General features: G+C 34.5%; 1 protein-coding gene and 1 pseudogene across 1 annotated transcript; both read left to right on the top strand.

Moving 5' to 3' along the window:
- The first annotated feature begins 3,326 nt into the window (after positions 1–3,326).
- LOC121236413 lies at positions 3,327–8,382 on the top strand. Its single transcript, XM_041132838.1, has 6 exons — positions 3,327–3,539; positions 6,011–6,056; positions 6,957–7,083; positions 7,399–7,469; positions 7,686–7,789; positions 7,959–8,382. The coding sequence occupies exons 1-6, from the start codon at positions 3,414–3,416 to the stop codon at positions 7,995–7,997; spliced, it is 513 nt and encodes a 170-aa protein (XP_040988772.1). The 5' UTR covers positions 3,327–3,413; the 3' UTR covers positions 7,998–8,382.
- Positions 8,383–16,796: 8,414 nt separating this feature from the next.
- On the top strand, positions 16,797–18,368 carry LOC121236631 (annotated as a pseudogene).
- The last annotated feature ends 1,807 nt before the right edge of the window (positions 18,369–20,175 follow it).

Raw genomic sequence — 20,175 nt, 5'->3', positions numbered from 1 at the left:
CGGTAGTATTCTGCAGCCCAAGGAAGGCATCACGGAACCCTCTTACTAAGAGATCGATCTTCTTCAAGGAGCAACTAAAACAAATATACGTACCAAGCAAGAGAAGAGATGAAGACAGCTGGGTCTGGATGATACCATCTTGTTCAAACAAATCCTAAATATAAGCAGAAAATAATTGAGAAGCCACTGGAGGCAAGCCCAGCTGCCCAAACCATATTAGGTCCAATGAAGTGATGTTCTCGATTTGTCAGATACCAACACTTTTATAGCATCTTTTATATATAGCAAAGTTTTTTTTTTTTTTTCTATGATATTTAGATGGGAATATGATTTGTACAAATTTTAAATAGATAAATTTTATATAAGTTCTTGTAAAAATATGGATTTCACTCTAAAAAATGTAAAAAAAAATTATTCTTTTATTAGTGAGATCTACTTTTTTATAAAAGGATTTGTATGTGACTTGTCTATTTAGAATTTATACTTAACATTACTCAATTTAGAAGAGTTCTTCTACTTATGAGTCGGTGTCTAAAGCATAACTTTTATACTTAACATGACAAGACTTGATTTATAAGAGATTTAAATTTTAGATTCTCTTGCAAATTCTTGTCATGTCAACTATATGAAATGTGTATTTTATAGACCGGCTTGCCAATAAAAGTTTTCTTACATTTTATCTCAAAATCTGGATGCGAAAATCATGATGCACTTAATTTAGCACACGAAACCCAAAAATCATGTATATTGGATACAAATTAAACAATACGATTGGCAGGAGTTGTAACAAGTCATGGTTTGGATTTGGGAGAAGAGAGGCTTTAATAAATTTGTCCGTATTTAAGTTTATTGTTTTCTAATAAGATTTTAGTTTTTTTTTATTTTTTTGAAACTTCAAACTTCATTTCAAATAACATCACTATGGCCTTTAGCCATTACATTGTTCAGGACAGGAACAGACACTATATTACTATGATATACACCATTTACAATAGATTGTGCTACAACTATTATATTTAGACAAAAACCTAATCTATATCTGTCAGTCATAACTTGAGCACTTATACCTGAGTTGATAAAATCAATATCAATAACCTCACAACTTTGAAAAAGTGTTTGCTGTGCTAGCTGATGAGCCACTTGATTAGCATTTCTCTTTACATGTCTTATCTCCCATCTTATATCTGTCAAGATTGAATGAACATTTTACACAAGGCATTGGAGCATACCATTCTTCTGAAGATGTTGTTTTTACTGCATTTACAACTTGAAGTGAATCTCCTTCAAAAACTACTTTTTGTAAACTGAGCTCTTTGCGTAGCTTTACAGCTGATATTAAACCTTTAGCTTCTGCCATAGTAACTTGTGAGCATAATTGTAATGGTTGCATGCATGAAGCCAATAGATCTCCCTCAGAATCTCTAACTGCAATCTCAACTCCAATTCTATGACCTCTTTCTCTAACTATAATAAAAATAATATTATTTCTATTCTAGAATTTGAAAAAGTTGAATTATTTATTATATTTTGTATAAGAGTTTGAAAAAATTGTAAAGATTATATTAGATGAGATGAGATAATTTAGTTTTGCGTTATCAAATCAGCCCTTAGTGGTTTGGCCTAATTTTGTTATGATGATCTATTGAGATGGTTAAAATGGGTTTTATTGCAATAAAAAAAGTATTAATATCTTATGAAAAAATATATTTGCAAATAGGGGTGCTACCTGCCCCCTACGGGGTGGGGCCACCCCTTCCCCGTACCATGCCCCGCATGGGACGGGGGTGGAGTTTTCACTCCCGTCCCCCGCCCCCGGGATGCGGAGGCAGGGGTGGGGTGCAGGGTGAATTGAAAATTTGCCCCGCCTTATATCCACTTAAAAAATGGATTATATTCCTTTAAGTTTGAAAATTATTCTTAGTTCCAAAAGTGATTAAAAATACATTTTTAGACCCAAATTGAAAATTTAAATTTTGTAAATATGACTATAATTTAAAACCTATGTAGTTTTTAAATTTGCTAGTGCATATTTTATGAACAAGTTTAACAAATTGTAATATATATTTATATATACATAATTTGTAAAATATAAATATATATTTATGTTTATATATATAATATATATATAAACATGTAAGCGGTAGCGGGGTGGGAGAAATGTAGGTGGGTTTGGGCCCTCCATGCCGCTGCCCTTGCCCAGCCATGCGAGGGCGGGGCAGCAGGGTGCGGGGCCCGCTATCCACCCTTATTTGCAAATGTGTTTTTTAAATACTAAACGAATGCTAAAGTAGGTCTCATAATCTCACTGGGAAAAAACACATATTACCATCTTATAAAATGCTAAAGACAAGGAGTTTAGTTGCCTGTATCAAAACTCAATATTTCAAACTCGAAAAATTATAAATTTATAATTAATTTACAACTCTATTTAAAAAATTTGTTAATTATATAAAATCAAAAATTTTGAAATGAAGTGACACATTCTATTAATTAAATTGAATTAAATTATGAAATAATTATAAAAGAGTTGAAGAGGACGATTAATTGCATATGAGTTATTCTATTTTTAAATCAATATGTAGAACACACTATCCACATAACTTAAATATTAAAATTTAATTTGTAAGATTCAGATTTTAAAATTTATATTTTAAACTAAATTATATTATGTAAGCTCTACAACTTGAGAATATAGTTTTTTATTTTATATATATATAAATATATAAATATATAAGAGTTTTGTTATATATAAGCCGATACTTATAATGAGATAGTATCTATTTTAATTTTAAAAAGACTAAAGTATCAATCATTTTTTAACATAACTAATATAAAAACTTCTACATAAACATTGTGTGGGATGTGTTAAAAAAAAAGTTAAATAAATTTTAATATATACAAATTTTATGTGTGGTTATTTTTGTGTATTCTTTGAGTATTATGTTGATGTGATTGACTGTATTATTTTTTTAAAATATAATTAAGAGTAATTCTATATACAAACTGTGAAGTGCGTAAATGCATCGTAATCATTTTAAAAAAGAATAGGGATCAAAATTAAAAAATTAATTTTTTTTTATATAGATCTCATGTTTTATTCATTTTTTTTAAAACGATTATACGGTGATTACACAATTCACGATTATAAATATCTGTTCTCTATAATTAAAATCATGTAGCCAATCACATTACTAGAATGCATAAAAAGTACGTAAAAATAACTATATAAATTAGTATTCTTTAATATATATAATGAGATAAAAATATAATAATAGCATGGTGTATAGAATTTTCTTACTAATAATATATATGCGCGAAGTGCTCAATTGTTTACTCGCACTCGATTCCCTCCCTCTTTTATCACCGTACTGCTTGGGGAGGGAATTTTAAATTTCTTTTCTTTTTCAGGCGCCATGACGGGCTCGTCGTCCTGTCCGCCGTCCGATCCGAGTCATACGACGTCTGCTGGAGCTTCGAAGTTTCTAGCTGACCTTCCCTCCCGGGGGCTCTTCTCCTCCGCCGTCATCTCCTCAAATCCGGTGATGTCTATTTCGTCTCCTCTCTCTGTTTAAACCTTTTAAACCCTGTCATTTTCTCTGTTCTTCTGTTTGGTTTCTGATAAATTTTGAGGTAAAGTTTGTGAATTATTAATGTCTGTAGTTTGGGACCTTCGGAAGTAAACAGACAGAAATCTTTTTCGTTTAACCGAGGACGAAGCAAGCATTTAAGTTGGTTGTCGACGTGTCTTACTCGTATGTTTTGATACGCAAATGGAAATCTTGATGTTTTCCCTGGAACCAAACAGGCCGTTTAGGGTTCAATGTATTATATACTCGCAAATGGGTGTATTTTATATATTTAAATTATTAGTGATTAATGCGTAAAACGGATCCATTGGAGACGTGATTTATTGCTGTGACTTCCTTTTATTTTATCCTAAAATTTATGTTTATAGCTTTGCAAATATTTACTGTAGCTGTATATGAAACACTGAAAAAATTATGGGAGAAAGGGGCTTTAGTTTTGGTTGTGATTTGTGAGGTATCATCTTTAGTACGGTAAAAATGTAGTTTGTTTCAAGTGGTTTGTTCACATTATTAGCACTAAATATATGGCTCAAATGGCTGCATTTACAAGGTTTTGAGTTTACATACTATATTTGATACTATAGATCAATGTTAAGTATTGTTTTTCAAATTTATATCATAAATTTTAAAGAATAATCATTAAGCTCTACTGCCATTTTTGTTGGTGTCCTATTAGGTATATGGCATCTGTTTGACCTGGTTTTATGATAACGGGAATGTTAGATATTGGATGCAGGCTTCTGGATGAATTAGAGAAGGCTATCTTCTCCCCTTGTTTGTTTTTGAATCGTTAACAAAAGCCTGAAGCAGTTAGTCTTTAGATCTATAACCAGGTGACGGTCCTTTTTTATTGGGTTAATAGAAAATTAGTGTTTTGGCCCTCAAATCCAATGTGATACATTTGTTCTTGAGAAATTTTCTCTGAGGACGAAGTTGGCTGTTGCTTGCAGGATCTTCTTAAGGTCTTAAAAGCCAATTAGGTGTTGTTGTTTTTTTGTTGGATTCGTTATCATAAGATAAATCTAGCACCTCCATCAACGAAGGTATGATTGTAAGATTTTTTTTTTTCCCCAGCATGCATCTTTTTTTTTTTGCTTTATAGTCACTTTCCCAGAATGATAATACGACTATTCTCTCAAGAAGTCTGAGATTAGTTGGTTGGCTCCAAGGAATATCATGCCTTATCTATTGACTAATCCTTTTGGAGTATAGACCATGTGGTTTGGGCCTTCCATTGGGGTGTTGCATCTATATATTGTTTTGGATATGATACTTGCAAGCAGATGTTTATTTTTTCCTGTTCCATGCTTCCTGCTTTATAAGCTGTTATGGATTAAAAAGATGGAACCTGCATCACCCTGCTGTGAGAATATGGTTAAAAATTTCAGATAAAACTTTTCTGAAGATACAATAAGAGGGTCGAAAGTAACCTTTCAGAATCCTTTTTTCAAAGAAATAGAAACTTTAATGATAAAGGACGATACCGTCTATTTATGAGATATAAGTTAGTAAAAGATCATGGTCTTTTCAGTTCCTTGACGCTAAAGCCCACATGTGACAATACGATGACACAAGAATCGGCTTCTCACATTTATTTAGTTGACCTTGGGTTATTAATGTGTGTCAATTGAGCTGCTACCAAAAGCACGATGGTGGAGTTGTTTTTGCATTTGCAAACATTCTTCCCATGCTGGCTCTTATGTAGAAGAAGAGAGAAGCTTCAGTCTTTTCTAGCGCCTAGGAGATAATGACATGTGTCTTGATGTGGACCTGGTTTGCTTATTTCAGTATGCTTTCTAATGGAAAAAAGTATTTGGAGCATGTTGTCTAGAAGGCTCTGGTTGTGGCGCTGGGGCAAGATGCCGTCCTTTGTTTTCTCCAATCACGCAAGAAGTTTGTTTTTTCCATTTTGATGGAGTTCTATGGTGGCTGCTTGAGTTGCCTACAATGCCTCATTGCATGGACACCCAAGATCTTGTCATCAACAATACTTTACTGCCATATTTGAATTAATGGGTTCTTTTATGGGTCAAATATGTGAAGCCCAAGAAGACCTTTTAAGAAAAAAGTTGTTAAAAATATACTCGTTACCATTAGAACTGGTCATTTCATCTTTAGTTTCTATATCTAGGTTCTTTCCCTAAGCTTGTTGACAGTTTGTAAATGATTAGAGGATCAAGCTTGTTTGTCAAGTAAACCTTCTGTCTTGCAATGTGTTTACGTAGTGTATCTCTTGCTTAATCATACAAGAAACAATTTCAGCAAAAACTCCTTCCTTTTTTCATTTAAAATTTTTGCTCTTTTAGTATGCTTCTTTTGTGTATGTAGTTGGTTTCATTTTTCTCATACATTTATGTTCGTTATAAATTCACTAGGTTCTTGTTGCTTGAGCATTGACCTTTACATTTGAAAATTTTGTTCAGGGTGGAATGCGAATATATATTTGTGACCATGACTCCTCACCTCCAGGTGTCCCATCCTTCATTTTTCACTGTAGATATTGCACTTCTCATTTGTGATTGGATTCATGTTTTCTTACTTTCTTTTCCCTATTTCTCCGACATTACCCTCTTGGGCGAGTGGATCAAATTAGAAATGCTTTTGACATCCTTATAGATTTTATTTAAGTGATTGCATGTATATGTTGAAGGTGTTTTGAAACTTTCTTGGGGCGAATCTCTGGACCTTATAGGACTCTTTGGAACTTATGGAATTATACTAGTTTTGCATTGGTACTGTGTTGCAATTCTAATTGTTTGAACCAATAAATTCTAGTGGTACACTCAAAGATGATTTTGTTGTACAATTGTGAAGATCAGAATGTATGGTCTATCTATTTTTGCTTTTTGATTGCTTTCTTTAATCTATATATCCTATTGTGCTAACGTTTTGAAGATTATTAACAAAATGTTGCCAAGATGATATCTCACATCAAACCCCTAGGGGTTGGCTCAAGTGGTAAAGGCCTTGGGCTTGGGGTATGCTCCTTCTAGGTCTAATGTTCAAATCCCCTTGGATACAAACAATCTCTAAGAGCCATTGGATCGGGAGATTTTCTCCTTGAATTTAAAGATGCATCCCCAGGATTAGACAGGACTCTGTTCCTGGACACCCTGTGCCAATAAAAAAAGAAGATATTTCATATCATAGATTCATATGCAATTTCTTTCTCTTCATGTCATTAAAAAAATGAGAGAAATTGAGTAACTTATTCTGTAAGTGATATTTTGTCCTCCTGATTTATTTTGCAACTTTTTCGTCAACTTTTTGCACATCTAAGTTCTCTGAAATAGAACATGTCCATGCAATTTCATATACTTTTACTTCAATGTAATGTCTAAATTCTATCTCTCTGTCTTGTACATCCAGAGGACCAACAGATAAAAACAAGCCAACGGAACATATTGATCAGATCGCTCATGCTTAAAAAACAGAAGGGCGATTCTAGTTCAAAGGATGTGAAGGGTGTAAATGCAACTGAGAGTTCTAGAAAGAGGTATTACTAACATAACTTACAGATGAGAATTTTTTCCACATTTTGCAGATAAATAAGGTTTGACCTGTTTTTATAAGTTTACTTGTGTGTGTGTGTGTTTATTTTTTTTAATTGAGAGATCTTTGTGCTACTCTGAGGGTTTAAGATTATACAGTACTTATCAACTCTCTTCTGCCTCAAATGACACCAGTGTTTATTATGAATTTACAATGCATCATAGACTTCCGAACAACTCTTTTCATTTGGTTCCTGGTGTGCAAGTGTGCAAATTCGAAGTGTTCTGTCTGATTACTGACCCTAGTTTAATCATTTCAGGGTTGCTGAAAGAGCTCCAGATGTCAGAAATTCAGCTAAGAGAGCAAATAGTCAAATCAGTTCTCAACAAGGTAAGCTTTTATGGTTCTTGTTTTGTATTATCCAATTTGTAAAATGTACATCCATATAAAATGAATAAAGCCATCCAACATCCATGGACGATGCAATGTGCTTTAGATGTTGGAAATTTATTGAATCGGCTGGATATATACTTATGCATTTCCTACTAAATTAATGATCTTGTTGCTCATTTTTATCATATATTTTTTTTCCTGTTGGACATGCAGAAGGATCAAACAGTCGAGCATCTAATAGGGACTTCCAGAGCTTCACAGTTGAAAGGCTTCGTGCCCTTTTGAAGGCAAGAAGTCTTTCCCCTAAAGGAAAGAAGGCAAGGATCAATTCAATTTTATCTGCATCCAGTTTAAAATATTCTTTATTTTCCATGAGAGATGGAAGTTCAGATCCCCGCATTTCCAATCCTTTTAGATGATTATACTTTCAAATTCCCAGTCTCTTTCTGCTTGTGCCTTAATTGATGCATGCAATCACATGTGCAGGATGAGCTGATTGCACGGCTGAAAGAGGCTACTGGATAAAGCCTATAATAGGAAGGAGAGAAGGGATGGAGGTAACAAATCCGCCATCACTGTTTCAACTTTGAACAGGCTCTTCTTTCGTTATATCTAACCTGTTTGTTTTGCCCTCCACAATTACACATCCAGAGCAAGTCGTTCATTTTTGTTCCTTTTGATGATTAGTATACGATGGAACTGATGTTGATATCAAGGAAAAGCTGCAGACGTTGCATTTAGTATGATTACCTATTTTAAGATAATACTTATGGGTTTATGCCAAGTGTTTTAGCATAAACCACCAATATGCGTGTCCTTGTTAGCAAGAAACTAAACACAGATCTTCTCTTGACTATTAAACAAAGTTGGCTCGAACACTATCTATAAAAGAAGACATAGTTGATGATTTTGCACATGTTTGAAAGGCAAGTGTTTCTGCCTAATTCATGTCAAACAAGTGCCACATTTGGTACCCACATTTTATTTTATTTTTATTTTTATTTTTTCCTTAAGGACCAAATTGTGTATTGAAAAGAACCAATTAAGAACGTGCATTAATGAAGATTTTGGCTGTGAAGACAAAATGGAGAAGACAAATTTAAGATACGAAATCTAGGTAATGGGCCTGCAGCTCATGACACTCATTGGCTTGCTATCAAGTAAACATCAAACACTACGAGTTGGCATATTCGCATCATATATTCGCCTTTCTTTTTAGATTCAAAGAGTTTTTATCTTATCATTATCATTTTTTAAGTTTTTTTATATAAAATATAATAAATAATTCAATTTATTAAAATTTTAATTCAATTTTTTTAAATTTTAAAATAATAATAATATTAAAAATAATATTTTAATAATATTTTATTCAACTTTCCTCTAAAACTATCTCATCTCATCTCATCATCCAAACCAATCCTTAGTCCTCTTCGCCCGTTTATCACATTGTTGAAATCAAGAAATGCAATGGCTACCCATTAACAACATATCAAAATTTTCGCCTTTGATTCTATGACTTCCTTTCCCAAAATTTCTTTTTTCACGAAAGAAGATAGGTGAACGTATTTGAGTAAAATTGTTCCAATTGGCAGCTATATGTGTCATTATAAATTTTAGAAGATTTGAATTTTGTTGATAAGGATAACAAAAGAGAAAAACTCCCCATTATTTTAAGCTTCGTTCATTAGGATTTTCAAAAGAGAAAATATATTTATAATCGTGAATTGTGCAATCGTCGTATAATCACTTTGAAAAAAATGAATAAAATATGAGACTTACATAAAAAAAATTAATTTTTTAATAGTAAACCTTACTCTTTTTCAAAACGATTATGTGACGTTTATACATTTCACGGTTGTATATAAAATTACTCCACTCAAATATGTCCAAAAAAATTAGTTGGTTGTTTGCAAGTAGTAGGTATTTTCTTTACCAAGCAAACAATTCACACGTGTGATAATTAAAAATTAATGGAGGAGTTCAAGGGACAAGTTTAGGAGCATTGATTTAAATATGGGAAGAATCCACTTTTACCCTCTCTCTTTTTCATAGTTTCTTCTTTTGATTTTAGAAAATGAGTAATGTTAAAGAAAAATTTCAGATGTATAAATTTTGTGTAAGGCTTTTATAAACAAGAAAAAAGTATTATAAACAGTAAAAATTTGTACTGACTCGTACTTTTTTTATAAAAAATTAATTTTTTTATCAGTTATTATTCACTACTTTACACCTTACATCTTATAACAAAATAAAGAAAAAATTGTCAGGGTGAATACTGATAGATATATAACAAAATCCTTCAATAAAATAATGCCCATGGTGTATCACTAGTCGCTCGCATGACACCAAATTCAAAACCCCACTAGCACACTGTCATTATCTAACGTATTTTAAATAGAAAAATCAATTTAACCCCTTTTCAAACTCCAATAGAATAACTTTAAAATCTATTTTAGGTCTCGTATATTTATACAGATAAAATTTATACAGATGTGATTAAACGAAATGAAATAAAAGTAAAATAAAATATTATTAGAATATAATTTTTAATATAATTTTTTATTTTAAAATTTAAAAAAATTGAATTGTTTATTATATTTTGTGTGAGAGTTTAGAAAAATTATAATGATAAGATGAGACGAAATGAGATGAGACGAGATGATTTGGAAAAAAGCTTAATTAGTCTCCCTTTTACAAAAGAAAAATGTTGAATTCAACCGAGTGGGTTAACCGTCGTGTAACTATGTCCCATGTAGCTTAATGAAACGGTACGTTTCATTTGAGATATGCATTCCACGAAGACATTTCGCCCGTTATCTCCCACTAAGTTTTTTCCCTTCTCCCTTTCCCCCTTTTTCCCTCCCCTTCACTTGCTTCTCCTCTGATCTTCTCTATCTACCCTTCTCGATTTCCATCTTGGCAAGATCCTCTGAGTTTTGTGTCATCTAACGAGTTTCCTTCTTCCTCCTTCCTCCTCAAGTTTCCCCCTCAAGATCTGATTTTGTCTCCTCAAGTTTCACAAGTAGGTTTCCTCTTTAACCCACGAAGCCTTATTTTTCCCCCCACAAGCCACGAGCGATCGGCTACAACAGAAAACTTAGTTTCACAAGTCTGTTTTCTCTGTTAATGTATGTATTATTGTGTTTGTATTGAAACTTCCCCTGTTTTTGTTTTTATGCTAACCGGCCTTCGACTACCTGCATCAACTAGTTTGAGTCCACATATGTCCCGTGTCAAAGTGACGACTTTCTAGATATCTTGAGCATTTCCAAATATTTTCTGGATTTGGGTAGTCATTGAGTTGACGACCACGAAGAAATAAAGCGTACCCATGTGAGATTTGGTGTTTTTACTCATTTGGGTCTGCTTAATTAGGTCGATATCTCGTGGAATCAGTCAAGTTCGATGAACTGATATTAGTGTTATGCTGGTCTTTGGGTTGTCTATTGCAATGGATTGATGGTCTTTGAAGGTGTTTAAAAATGGATACAAAGGAAGATGCCGAAGTGCAAGATGAGCTGCCTTCATCACTGATGTTGGTATTGCAGAGTATTTTTGAGGGGTTCGATTATCGGGGAACATCAACTATTAACATATGCACGAGACTAGGAATTGGTAAAAATTTTCACATGTGCTCGCCGTGTGTTTTTAGTCATTTGCAACTAAAGTTGCTTTTGTTTATTTATTTATTTTGGAATGAGAACTTTGATCACTACCACAATTTTGTTGTTCTTATTGTCTGCGCGATGTGTAATAAAGCAGGTATTTCTAAGTTTTGTGTTGCCCATGGTGGTGGAAAAAGATGTGTAGTGCCAGGCTGCACAAAGAGTGCACGTGGCCACATTGATTGTCATGTCAAGCATGGGGGAGGGAAGTAGTGCAAGTTTGAGAAGTGTGGAAAGAGTGCCTAAGGGAGTACAGATTTCTACGAGGCTCACGACGGGGGCAAGCGATGCACTTGGGGAGAGGGCAAATGTGAGAAATTTGCAATGGGTAAGAGTGGTCTTTGTGCTACTCATAGTAGCATGGTCCTGGAGCGGGAGACAAACAAGGGAGGCACGATTGCATCGGGACTGTTCTAGGGCGTTGTGACTGGTGCTTCAATGGCAGGGAGCAACAGTAGGTTTGGAAACAGTAGTTCTTTATCCAGAGTCAGTGTTGCACCTACCAGGATTGAGTTGCTGCAAAGGTCGACAAAAAGAGCACATCTCATACCCCCGCAGGTATTGGTTCCTCTATCAATGAGTCTAGACCCAAAAGCGAACTTCTGAAATCTAAAATCTCAACTTTCCCTCCATTCCGTTTTGTTGGTTTTGTTTGTTTTTTTTTTTTAATATATTGGCCACGTCAGCCACTGTTACCCCAAGGTTTCGTGGGTCGGTTGCCTATAGCACTGCTGTTTACAAAATCTCTTTAAACTTTTTCTCAGTAATTTAATAATATCTTAGTATGTCCAAATGCGTCTGCATGGATTGTGGTTAATTCTTGGTCAGCGCCATGTCATTCAGACGCCACATGCAATACGATTACTTGCTGAAAGAAGCTTGAAACTATTGAAAAAGACTGTTGCCCACTTTATGTAAACAATTGTTCTTTATTTATTCATCTAGTTTGTTTTTGCAGATGATATGAGATAAATTGAAATAAAAATTAAAAATTGAATAAAATATTATTAGAATATATTTTTTTAATATTATTTTTGTTTTGAGATTTGAAAAAATTGAATTGTTTATTTTATTTTGTATAGAAATTTGAAAAAGTTGTAATTATTAAATGAGATAAGATGAGAATAATTGTAAAAACAAACGCAAGAAATTTGGTTTTGAGCAATACAATTTGGCATTGCTTTTTGCTCATGGGAAAATGGCATTTTTAACTGAAATCGCTGACTCATGGGTTTTTTATATGTTGTCAATGTTGGAGTGTATATGGAGACTGGTTTTGGAGCTGAAACATGTGTTTGTTGAAAGTACACTCGAGCGAAGTTCGCTCAACATCGCTTGACCTACCGCTTGAGCAGAGTTCAAGTCCGAGAGTTCCCTCGAGTCCCGCTTAACACCCTACTCGAGTGAAACCCAAACTCTAGTATTCGCTTGACCCTCACTCGACACCCTGCTCGATCCAATGTTGATTTGACTGTTTGCTTGAGGCATGCTCGACACACAGCTCGAGTGAAGAACGCTGATTTTGCCAGTTAAGATTTCTAGCGTCGTATGATATATATTTATCATGTTTGACATATTTTGTACGACCCTTCAGCCAAATAATTAAGAGAGAATAATTGTCAAGAGTGCATATTGTGTGAGAGAGCAAAAAGTCATAAAGAGTGTGAGTTGAGATTGAGTGATTGTAATCTCCTCTAGTTAATAAGATCTCTGTAGCTCTATGGACGTAGGAAAATTGCCAAACTATGTATACTATGCGTTGTGTGCTTGATTATGATTGCTTTTATTTTGTTTTCTATCGTTGGAGTGTATGTTTTGCACAACATTACACAATAGTCAACAATGATGAGTTAGGAAATTAATGTTTCCGGGACAACATTAAATTTTTTATACATATTATATAATTTAGTTTCTTTCTTGGCCTTAAAATTAATTTTTCTTGGCCTTAATTGCATGGTTTCTCTCAGAGATAAAACTTGGAATAGGCTCAACATGGCTTCTAAAATGTGTGGTGAGACATCAAGATAGATAGAATAATTAATAAAGACTAAAATGGGGAACTTGAAAAGTGATATATGAAAGGTCAACAACATTTAGCAAAGAGGCGAATTTGTAATTTGTTCGAGTCTCCAAAATGATTAGTTATTGATATAATTAGAGTTCTGGCTCGTTAGAATTATCATAAAGATTATTAAAAATTTTTAATTCTCTCTCTCAAATAATAATGTGAGATTTCATATACCATCTATACTGATCACTACTCATACGATCTTAGGGCTGGCTTCTTCACTTGACTTCCTCTTCTCTATTTTCGTTTTTTCCCCCTCTCTACGTACTTTGTAACAAAGAGAAAAACGAAGATTGAAAACTAACCAAGTGAAAGCTAGTACTGTCGACCAACATCAACACCAATCGAGATTTACACAATTAGATCATTATATTCATACAATATATTCAAAATTTTCTTGTAATAAAACCTAGCTATATATATATATATCACTATAAAAAAATATTTGTTAATTTGTAGTCAATTATTTGTTACAAAAATAATAAGTTCTTAATTATTAAAATTAATTTATTACCGTAAAAAATAACTCATTATAAATATTAGTTTTTCTCGTAATAAAATTGTACACATCTTTCTAGTTTTAATGGATGAGAATACTCCAGATCACTTACAAGATAATTAAGTACGTAGTGACAGACAAAAGTACATTAACCAGCTTAAAGCTTTGAACACATGGCGTGGCATGCATGTTTAACATGTGATCAATATATACATTTGTGACTACTACTTTTGAAGCCGAAAAGTTAAATCACGCAAGCATGTATACTGAAATTTAGGAATGGTAATATGTGACACGATCTGTTAATTCAATACGAATACGATACGATAAAAATGGGTTAAGATTTAATCTTAACGGTTTGAGTTAAAATTAAATGATCCATTAAGATACGATTACTTAATGGGTCATTAACGGGTCAACCCGTTATGACCCATTAAGAAAATTAAATTTATCTTTATACCGTTAGACCTAAAGGGTAAGGAGGACGTTTCACTTCTTTCTTCAAGTTCTAAATTCGTTTAGATCTATGTTTTTAATTTTTTATTATATTTGAAACTGTAACATTAATATATTTACATTGTATGTTTTGTTTATTATATTTGGGATGTAATTTTAATAATTAATATTATTACAAATTGTGTGAATCATATTTGTTTGGATTGTAATTTTAGACTTGTAGTTAGTTTTTATTTTTTCTAGATATTATTTAGATTTAAATATTTATATAAAATCAATCAAGTCAAACGGGTCGTGTCGTGTCGTATCGTATCTGTTCAATCCATTAACGTAAACGGATTAAAACGCAACAGGTCGTGTCGTGTTAATTTATTTCTTATTCATTAACGGGTCATAACAGGTCGCGTTGTGTCAATCCGTTATGTTACCATGTCGTGTTCGGGTTTGAAATTTTGACACGAAATCCTTAACGGGTCATGTTCGTGTTGACCCATTAAATGTAATGTACATACTTTGACACGACACGATCATGACCCGTTAACATGATTTGACACCCCTACTAAAATTTAGGTATGTACCATGCTCTAGTGGGCAAAGTTGTAAGTAGAATTATTGTCCCACGCTTGTTATACGTTTCTCATGTCAAAACTCATAGGGTATGTTGTCCACTTTCCATATCATGAGCATGATCAAGGCAAAAATCTCGCAGCTCTGACTCTGTCTGATGCCTACTTTGATTATGATTCTGTCGAAGTCGAAAAAGTTAGAATTTAAAATCAGAGTCAGAGTTTGAATTCTTAAAATAGTTGGAATCGGAGTTTGGAGTTCAACAAAATTCCGGACTACCAACTCTATTTCCGGTATGCATACTTAATATATTTGATATTGTAACACAATTGACAGAAGGCTAAGTAGCCTAACGACCGTGACTATTTTTGTACATAATATGAACCACATTTGAGCCCCCAAAGACCAAATCACGCAACCCTGCAACTTTTTATTACATATGTATTTTTTTTTATAATAAATCTTAAAATGACGTTGTTTTCATACTCCTATATATTCATCCTTTTCAATTTCAGCTAACCTTACGCATTTATGTTTCTCCTTAGCTGCTTTGTTTCTCTCTTTGCCTCCTCTGCATCTTTGTTCTTTTTCTCTTAGCTAACTCTGTTTTGCCGTTATCTCATGTATACCGGCCCTTGGCTAGGACTGGCAGTCCCGTACCTCCCATGGAAAGGACATCGTCGATAGTCATTAGTGACCCTCTGATATCGTTGTCTCTGCCCCTTCCAGGTGTTGTCGATTGTGTTTACTGTTTAGGAATCTTGTTTTTAGTAGTATAAAACTTTCTTAATCTTTATTTGGATGCTGAAAAGTGCGAGTGACCAAGAAAATAAGAAAGAAAAAACCCAACTTTGAATGGAACTCCGACTCTGTTCTGATACTAATCAAGCAAAACAGAACCAGAGTTAACTTTCTTTCGAAATCAGAATCGGAATTATTTTTGGACTCGAATTGTTATTAGAGTTAGAGCTTCGAGTTGAGGAATTCGACTCTATCGGTATCGGTGTCGAAACCCACCCCTATATACATATCAATCGGGTAACACAATTTGATTTGTAATAGAAACTTAAAAAATTCAAAATTTTAAAATTCTATTGCAAATCAAATCAAGTCATATAAACAAGTGATCGTTCACAAATATAATTTTTATTTCATAATGGTCTTGTGCATGATATGCCTCCTATGGGCTTAAGTGATTCACACCATTGGGTCGGATCTTTGGGTAACGGGTTCATGATCAACTTTAGTCGGCCTTGAGTTAAATGGTTTCTCTCGAGCCATGCTAGCTGATTGAGTCTGGTCATGTCATATGTAAGAGTAGCCCTACTTTTCATTTTAAATTTTATTATCTCTATTAAAGTTTATTGATACGGCTGATTTAACTCATGAAGGACTACTTTATTGATATGAACATATATATATAAATATATATATATCAACTAGCTACTTTAATGGCATATACTTAAATATGCTACAAGCGAGCAGGATTGAGATAGGAATGAAGAATATTATTTTTCTTTCCGTTAATATTAAAATGAAAAATATTGATCAATTTTTTATTGGGCTAGTTGGAGATAGCAAACTTGAATATTATTGCATAAAGGTCACATGAGTAGTGTTATAAGTACCTTATGTGATCCCTATGTACATCATGAATTATACATTTACATGCTTTACAGTATAATGATAACCCCATTAGTACTTATTCTAATATTTAAAAAAAAAAAAGAAGACAAAAATCCCGAGTCTGAAGGACGAAACTTCCGCCGTAATATATGTTTCATTGTTCAAATTTCCTTTCCTGAGCCGGCTCGCCGTTTTTTTGTCCTTCTAAGCCTGCACGTGAACCATATGTGTCTCGCAGTCCTTTTCTCCTCCTGATTGTAAACCCTAATGCAGAGTTAAGACATTAATGTCGGCCTCTCTCTCACTCTTGCAAACGTCGCATGTGTATGGCAACACAACACACACACAGAGATATATATATATATATATATATATATATATATATGAACATGTCTACGTATATATAGATCATCAGTACTTCTGAGTCAGATATTCTGAATTAAGCAAAACCATGCCTATCTTTCTTCTAACTTTCATATCTCTAGGGACGTTTTCCCTTTTCTCTTCCCTGTTCTTCTTCTCCTTCATCCTTCAAATTCATCGGAAATCGTCCCCCAGTATTGATCATGGCCCTCCTTCATACCCAGTTATTGGCTGCCTAATCTCTTTCTACAAAAACCGCCCGCGTCTCCTGGACTGGTACACAGACCTCTTATCAAAGTCCCCCACTCAGACCATCGTCGTGCACCTGCTTGGTGCACGGCGCATCGTTGTGACCACAAACCCGGCCAACGTCGAATACATGCTCAAGACCAACTTTAACAACTTCCCCAAAGGCACCCCTTTCACTGACATCCTCGGCGATCTTCTTGGCTATGGCATCTTCAACGTCGACGGTGAGTTATGGTTCACCCAGCGCAAGCTGGCTAGCCATGAGTTTAGCACAAAGTCCTTGAGAGAATTTGTCTTCAAAACGCTTGAAGAAGAAGTCGATTGCCGATTGATCCCATTGCTTGAGGAGGCCGCGGAGAGGAATGAAATCTTGGATTTACAAGAAATACCGGGAAGGTTTGCGTTTGAAACTATCTGTAAGGTCTCGTTGGGGATAGACCCATATTGCCTAGACCTGCATTGCCCCGTGCTGCCTCTTGTAAAAGCCTTTGACATTGCGTCGGAGATAAGCGCCATGCGCTCGATGGCCCCGGTATTCTGGTTTTGGAAGATCAAGCGTGCACTGAACGTAGGCTCCGAGAAGAAACTCAAAGAAGCAGTTCGACTCGTGCATGGCTCTGTGGCCGAGATCATACGAAACAAAAGGCGAATCCTCGAAGAAGCTCGCGAAAACAAACGCGAGAGCAGTACTGATTTATTGTCGAGATTGTTGCAGGCGAGGCACGTCGACGAGGAGGTGACAAGAGACATGGTGATAAGCTTCATCATGGCCGGCCGAGACACGACATCCTCGGCCATGACATGGCTGTTCTGGTTGCTCTCAAAGTACCCAAATCAAAAGGAACTCATTGTGAACGAAGTGAATTCCGTGCTGGCAAATAGTAATGTCGGATCCGAAACTGAAAAGCCATTGGACTTCGAAACTCTCAAGGAGATGAAGTTCGTCAAGGCCTGCCTGTGCGAGTCCATGCGGCTCTACCCGCCGGTTGCGTGGGACTCAAAGCACGCCCTCGAAGACGACACTTTTCCGGATGGGACTCCGATCGGGAAGGGAGATAGGGTGACCTACTTTCCTTATGGGATGGGGAGAATGGAGGAGTTGTGGGGAATGATCGGTTCGAGTTTAAACCGGACCGATGGTTCGATGAGCAACCGGATGGGAAGTTGAAAACGGATATCAGCCCGTACAAGTTCCCGGTTTTTCAGGCCGGTCCGAGGGTGTGCCTTGGAAGGAGATGGCTTTTATAGAGATGTCGTATGCGGTGGCCAGGATACTGAGGCGGTTCGAGATCTGGCCGGTCTGTGGGGACCGGCCGATTTTTGTTCCTTTGTTGACTGGCCATATGGCTGGAGGGTTCAAGATGATGGTCCAGAAGAGCAATGTACTGGCTGTTGTCACTTAAATTAATTAATTGGTCTCATAATTAAGCATTCAAATTGTTTTAGCTAAAAATTTTGCTAAATTTTTTTACATTTGATCTAAAGGTACTGCTATGGCCGGCCATCTCAAGCTTATCGCTGGCTGATCACCTCTTGACGTGGCATCCTCATAGTGCCAGTGGTTTATTAAAAATTAATAAAAACATATTTTAAAATAAAAAGCACATTTAAATATATAAAAAGATGAAAACTAAAACTCTAAATCTTGATCTCTACCGCTTTTATATTTGTTTAATAAGCCACGTACGTAGTATCATATATTTAGTGGTGCCATGTCAAGAGAGCGAGTCATTTTAGGCTTTCAGTAGAAAGTTTCAAATGATCAAGTAACATTATTCTTGATCTAATTGTCAAAACATAATTACATTGCAAGAAAACTGTCTCAATTAATTTAAATATTATATTTTAAAATAGGAATTTGCCAAATGAGCCATAAAGAAACACATGTTAATTAAGTTAAACAAATAATGTGTATTTTCAATCATGATTAATGATATAATCACATAAAAAATGATACACAAGTCAAAACAAATTAAGAATATATAAATACCATAAATTGGTTTGGTCATTTTAGCAGCTAGCCTTAATAATGTGACTCCAAATTCTTCTAAATTTCTTGCTATAGGGTTAGCCAAAATAGCTTCTTGGCTTTAATTATCAGCACGATGCATGTTTAAATATTGCTTTTAGCTTGTCTAATTATTAATTAGACATTTCATGATTACAGTACTTGTAAAGTGCTTATAATTAGCATGCAATAACAATTAGTATACAAATCACTTTTTTTTTTTTTTTAATTTACTTTGCAGTATTGCCTTTAATTTATTTTCCAAAATTAATAAAATGATGATCATCATGAAAAGACCGCGTGCACTTGATCATCAATCAAAGCTAGGGCCGGTTTCCACTTTGATAATATATGGTATTCTATCATGAATAAACATGATCTTCCTCTCCCATATTGCATGGGACCCTATCAACATGAAAGATTCCACGCTGCATGCATGATGACGGTGCACATGACCATTATAATTATGGAGGGGTCACTGATCATCGCATTCGATCTTTGGGAATCTTAAGTATCTATTTGGTGATGAAAAGTAGTAAGGATTCATTCTATTTGGAGTTGGAAAGTAGTAAGGATCGATCAGATCATTCCAATTATTTTAAGGCCTGAAAAATGGCCATATTGTTCATTAAACTGCGCAAACTTGGGTTCGAGCTGGAACTCGATCGATCGCCATGGCAGCTTGGTGAAAAAGAAAGCTAATCAAATTAACACAAAAAAGAATATTCCAATTCTGGTATATATGAACTACAGCTTGTACTCCAATAATAAAAGCCGATGGAAAAAGATCAATGACTGCTAATTCCATTCTCCCGCATGCCCCATCGATCATCTCTACAGGCTGCAGGTTAATTTACCTGCATATTTCACAAATATATATATATATATATATATATATATTTATCTAATGATATTTTTGGAGTGTGCAGTTCCTGAGTGAAAAAAGTTGATAAATCTAGAATCTATATAAAAAGGTTACTTTTTAAATTGTAGCCCTTACTTTTTTTTTTTTTAAAGAGTATGCATGAAGAATTGCACAATACTACACGACTATATATGGCATAATATGTGTATATATATAGGATATATAATTGTATATACATGTCTGCTACAAGCCTACATGTGAGAGTAGCTAGCCTTGCAATTCTTTCATCTCTGAACTAATTAAAGCAATAAGCAGTAGCTATCCTTGACAGTTATAA

This window comes from Juglans microcarpa x Juglans regia, chromosome 6S (genome assembly GCF_004785595.1).
Source record: "Juglans microcarpa x Juglans regia isolate MS1-56 chromosome 6S, Jm3101_v1.0, whole genome shotgun sequence".
In the NCBI taxonomy this organism is placed as follows: domain Eukaryota; kingdom Viridiplantae; phylum Streptophyta; class Magnoliopsida; order Fagales; family Juglandaceae; genus Juglans; species Juglans microcarpa x Juglans regia.
The sequence above is the reverse complement of the archived record's forward strand: the minus strand, read 5'-3'. Positions and strand labels throughout refer to the sequence as shown.